Raw genomic sequence first — 5,245 nt, forward strand, 5'->3', positions numbered from 1 at the left:
GAGGGGGAACAGTAACACGGGGAGGGGGAACAGTATCACAGGGAGGGAGGGAGGGAGGGAACAGTAACAAGGGGGGACAGTAACACGGGGAGGGGGAACAGTAACACGAGGGGGAAACAGTAACAAGGGGAGGGGGAACAGTAACAAGGGGAGGGGGAACAGTAACACGGGGAGGGGGGAACAGTAACAAGGGGGGACAGTAACACGGGGAGGGGGGAACAGTAACACGAGGGGGAAACAGTAACAAGGGGAGGGGGAACAGTAACACGAGGGGGAAACAGAAACAACACTACTTTTGATCAGAGCTGTAGGTTTATTTGGTCATTAAGTAGTGCACTATATTAGGAAATAGGGAACGCAGCTAGGTGTCTGTATGAACAAAGTCCAGTTCCCTCGTCAAAACACCTGAGAACCCTCTCACCTACGTGGCTGCTTCCAGCTGTACTGCTTTAAGGACCCGCTTTCCAGTTCTCTCCAGTTCCTACACTCAGAACACTGGGGCTGTGTGCCAAATGGCACCCTATTCAGTGCTCTACTTTTGACCAGAATCCTATGGGCCCTAGTGCACAATTTAGAGAATAGGGTGCCATTTGGGGCATAGCCCCGAGGTTCCTCTCACCTGGTTTGCTGCTCACACTTGTGCCTCTTCAGGGACCCACTCTGACTGTAGCTCCTACAGCACTCTGTGCATTTGTACGGCTTCTCTCCTGTGTGGACAACCATGTGCACTTTACGAGACGCCGAAGTGATGAAGCACTTGTCACACTCGGAGCATTTGTATGGTTTCTCCCCTGTGTGTCTCCTCATGTGCTGCGCTAGATGCCCACTCTGACTGTATCTCCTACAGCACTCTGTGCATTTGTACGGCTTCTCTCCTGTGTGGACAACCATGTGTACTTTACGAGACGCCGAAGTGATGAAGCACTTGTCACACTCAGAGCATTTGTAAGGTTTCTCCCCTGTGTGTTTCATTGTAACGTGGTCTTTCAGTTGGTACCCCTCGTTGAACTGCTTCCCACAGTCCTGGCAAGAGAACAGCGTTTTCCTGCTGTGTTGTCGCCGGTGGATCATAAGGGTGTGCGGCCGGGCAAAAGTCATGGGACACTCTGGGCAGGACAGCGGGCGCTCGCCGGTGTGGCTCAGCCGGTGATACTTCAGACTAATGTAACGGACAAAACTCTGGCCACACTCCGGGCACAAGTACGGTTTATTCCCACTGTGGGCCGTCATGTGGCTCTTCAGGTGGTCGGAGATTTTGAAGCTTTGGCCGCACTGGGGGCAGACGTAGGGCCGCGCGTCGCTGTGGAACCGCATGTGGCGGGTCAGGTTGGATTTGAACGTGAAGGTCCTGCCGCATTGGAGGCAGGCGAAGGGGCGCTCCACCTCGTGGATTGGTCGGTGCTCGTCTAGACTGCCTTTCCGGGAGAAGGTTTTATGGCAAACCTCACAGGAGTGCGGCCGGTACTGTGTGTGGCTCCGGGAATGAAACTTAAACTGAATTTTGGAGGAGAACTTCTGGCCGCAGTCTGGACACGGGAACCTGGGGACCTTCTGGTTGTGAGGCCAACATTCCAGGTCAGCCCGCAACGCAGCCGGATTGAATGGCTGAACGGTAGACGACTGCAGCTGCCTCCCATCATCCTGGTGGTACAGGGGAGCATCCTTCATCTTCATACCCAAGTAATGTGCATCTGTCCTGGGGTCGCTCTCTGTAGGTCCCCTGGTGTTACCCATCTCTGGGTCGTAGCTCTCTGTCTTCACAGAGTTCAACCAGTGTTCATCACTTCTTGTACCGACAGGCAGCTCGTCCATCTCTTGTTTCACCTGGTTTAGAATAAAATAGCTTTATTTTCCCAGAGGAAACTTAAGTGATAGTAAGATACGTCAAGATATCTTGTAAATATATACAGTGCACTCTGAAAGTATTCAGACCCCTTGACTTTTTCCTCAATCTTACATTAGCCTCGTTCTAAAATTGATTAAATACATGTCCCCCCCCCCTCAATCTATAAACAATACCCTATAATGACAAAGCAAAAATTGTTAAAAAAACTGTTTTTAAATGTATTAAAAAGTAAAAAACTATCACATTTACGTAAGTATTCAGATCCTTTACTCAGTACTTTATTGAAGCGCCTTTGGAACCTTTGGCAGTGATTACAGCCTTGAGCCTTGAGGTATGACGCTACAAGCTTGGTTCACCTGCATTTGGGGAATTTCTCCCCATTCTTCTCTGCAGATCCTCTTAAGCTCTGTCAGGTTGGATGGGGAGTGTTGCTTCACTGTTATTTTCAGGTCTCTCCAGAGATGTTCAATCGGGTTCAAGTCCGGGCTCTGGCAGGGCCCCTCAAGGTCATTCAGAAACTTGTCCCGAAGCCACTCCTGCGTTGTCTTGGCTGTGTGCTTAGGGTGGTTGTCCTGTTGGAAGGTGAACCTTCGCCCCAGTCTGAGGTCCTGAGTGCTCTGGAGCAGGTTTTCCTCAAGGATCTCTCTGTACTTTGCTCTGTTCATCTTTGCCTCGATCCTGACTATTCTCCCAGTCCCTGCCATTGAAAAACATCCCCACAGTATGATGCTGCCACCACCATGCTTCACAGTAGAGATGGTGCCAGATATCCTCCAGACGTGACGCTTGGCATTCAGGCCAAAATAGTTTGATCTTGGTTTCATCAGACCACAGAATCTTGTTTCTCATGGTCAGAGTCCTTTAGGTGCCTTTTGGCAAACTCCAAGCAGGCTGTCATGTGCCTTTTACTGAGGAGTGGCTTCCATCTGGCCTCTCTACCATAAAGGCCTGGTTCGTGGAGTGCTGCAGAGACGGACGAACCTTCCAGGAGGACAACCATCTCCACAGAGGAACTCTGAGCTCTGTCCGAGTGACCATCAGCTTCTTGGTCAGGACTCTTGGTGGTTCTAAACTTCTTTCACTTAAAAATGATGGAGGCAACTGTGTTCTTGGGTACCTTTTTGGTACCCTTCCTCAGATCGGTGCCTCGACACAATCCTGTCTCGGAGCTCTATGGACAATTCCTTCGACCTCATGACTTGGTTTTATCTCTGACATGCACTGTCAACTGTGGGACCTTATATAGACAGGTGTGTGCCTTTCCAAATCAGGTCCAATCAATTGAATTTACCACAGATGGACTCCAATCAAGTTGTAGAAACATATCAAGGATGATCAATGGAAACAGAATGGACCTGAGCACAATTTTGAGTCTCATAGCAAAGGTTCTGAATACTTTGTAAACATTTCTAAAAACATGTTTTGCTTTGTCATTATGGGGTATCGTGTGTAGATTGATAAACATTTTTTATGTGGAAAAAGTCAAAAAAAAATGTGGAAAAAATCAAGGGGTCAGAATACTTTCCGAATGAACTGTAGCTGCAACATTCACACAGATACAAATGGTATAAAAGATCTCAATTACATTTTCATTTAAAAGCTACAAGTTTAAACCTACCTCTTGTTTTGCTGCGTCAGGCCTCAAGATGGAGCGGGAGAATTTGAGAATGATCTTGGGTTTATTTTTGCTTCCCTTCGGGCCGTGCTGATGTCTAGAAACTACTGATACCTGGCTAGAAACACTTTCACTGTCAGCAGAGTTGTGTCCATTTCCTGTGGATTGTTTCTTTCCTCTGCTGGTGGTGTTTTTCTTCTTCGTTGGTTTTCTACCTGGTTTGTTGTTCTTCTTCGGGTTGTTCTGGTTAAGTCTGGGAGTGCAGAGAGACAGTTGAACCTTTGTTAGTCTGTGGAGTCTCAAGATGGGTAAAGAAACAGCAGCGGACATCTTGAGTTGATTCAGGTTGACGCTATGCAGAGAATCTCCTTCCTCCATCTTGAGTTGATTCAGGTTAACGCTATGCAGAGAATCTCCTTCCTCCATCTTGAGTTGATTCAGGTTAACACTATGCAGAGAATCTCCTTCGTCCATCTTGAGTTGATTCAGGTTAACGCTATGCAGAGAATCTCCTTCCTCCATCTTGAGTTGATTCAGGTTAACGCTATGCAGAGAATCTCCTTCCTCCATTTTGAGTTGATTCAGGTTAACACTATGCAGAGAATCTCCTTCCTCCATTTTGAGTTGATTCAGGTTAAGTATGCAGAGAATCTCCTTCCTCTATTTTGAGTTGATTCAGGTTAACGCTATGCAGAGAATCTCCTTCCTCCATTTTGAGTTGATTCAGGTTAACACTATGCAGAGAATCTCCTTCCTCCATTTTGAGTTGATTCAGGTTAACACTATGCAGAGAATCTCCTTCCTCCATTTTGAGTTGATTCAGGTTAACGCTATGCAGAGAATCTCCTTCCTCCATCTTGAGTTGATTCAGGTTAACACTATGCAGAGAATCTCCTTCCTCCATTTTGAGTTGATTCAGGTTAACACTATGCAGAGAATCTCCTTCCTCCATCTTGAGTTGATTCAGGTTAACACTATGCAGAGAATCTCCTTCCTCCATCTTGAGTTGATTCAGGTTTTGAGCAGAGAATCTCCTTCCTCCATTTTAAGTTGATGTAGTTAACCTCAGGTTGAACTAATGGCCTTCATATCAGTAAATTTCAAACTTCAGGGTCTTATAGCCAGGCTGGTTTAACTGTGATGGCTTGTCTTCTCCTTATAAGACAGCTCTAGGCTGGTGCCATGTGGGTAACTGTGATGGCTTGTCTTCTCCTTATAAGACAGCTCTAGGCTGGTGCCATGTGGGTAACTGTGATGGCTTGTCTTTCTTATAAGAAACTGGGTCCAGGGTCTTATAAGACAGCTCTAGGCTGGTGCCATGTGGGTAACTGTGATGGCTTGTCTTCTCCTTATAAGACAGCTCTAGGCTGGTGCCATGTGGGTAACTGTGATGGCTTGTCTTCCTCCTTATAAGACAGCTCTAGGCTGGTGCCATGTGGGTAACTGTGATGGCTTGTCTTCTCCTTATAAGACAGCTCTAGGCTGGTGCCATGTGGGTGATTGTGATGGCTTGTCTTCTCCTTATAAGACAGCTCTAGGCTGGTGCCATGTGGGTGATTGTGATGGCTTGTCTTCTCCTTATAAGACAGCTCTAGGCTGGTGCCATGTGGGTAACTGTGATGGCTTGTCTTCTCCTTATAAGACAGCTCTAGGCTGGTGCCATGTGGGTAACTGTGATGGCTTGTCTTCTCCTTATAAGACAGCTCTAGGCTGGTGCCATGTGGGTAACTGTGATGGCTTGTCTTGTCTTCTCCTTATAAGACAGCTCTAGGCTGGTGCCATGT

General features: G+C 47.3%; 1 protein-coding gene across 1 annotated transcript; it reads right to left on the minus strand.

The window, feature by feature from the left end:
• Nucleotides 1-393: 393 nt before the first annotated feature.
• LOC121838742 (zinc finger protein 28-like) lies at nt 394-4,092 on the minus strand. The gene is made up of 2 exons (XM_042313008.1): nt 3,465-4,092; nt 394-1,824 (listed from the first exon to the last, which is right to left on the minus strand). Exons 1-2 carry the CDS (start codon nt 4,077-4,079, stop codon nt 616-618), a joined length of 1,824 nt encoding a protein of 607 aa, XP_042168942.1. The 5' UTR covers nt 4,080-4,092; the 3' UTR covers nt 394-615.
• Between the last annotated feature and the right edge of the window lie 1,153 nt (nt 4,093-5,245).

The sequence above is a fragment of the Oncorhynchus tshawytscha genome, unplaced genomic scaffold (assembly GCF_018296145.1).
Source record: "Oncorhynchus tshawytscha isolate Ot180627B unplaced genomic scaffold, Otsh_v2.0 Un_contig_6760_pilon_pilon, whole genome shotgun sequence".
NCBI lineage: Eukaryota > Metazoa > Chordata > Actinopteri > Salmoniformes > Salmonidae > Oncorhynchus > Oncorhynchus tshawytscha.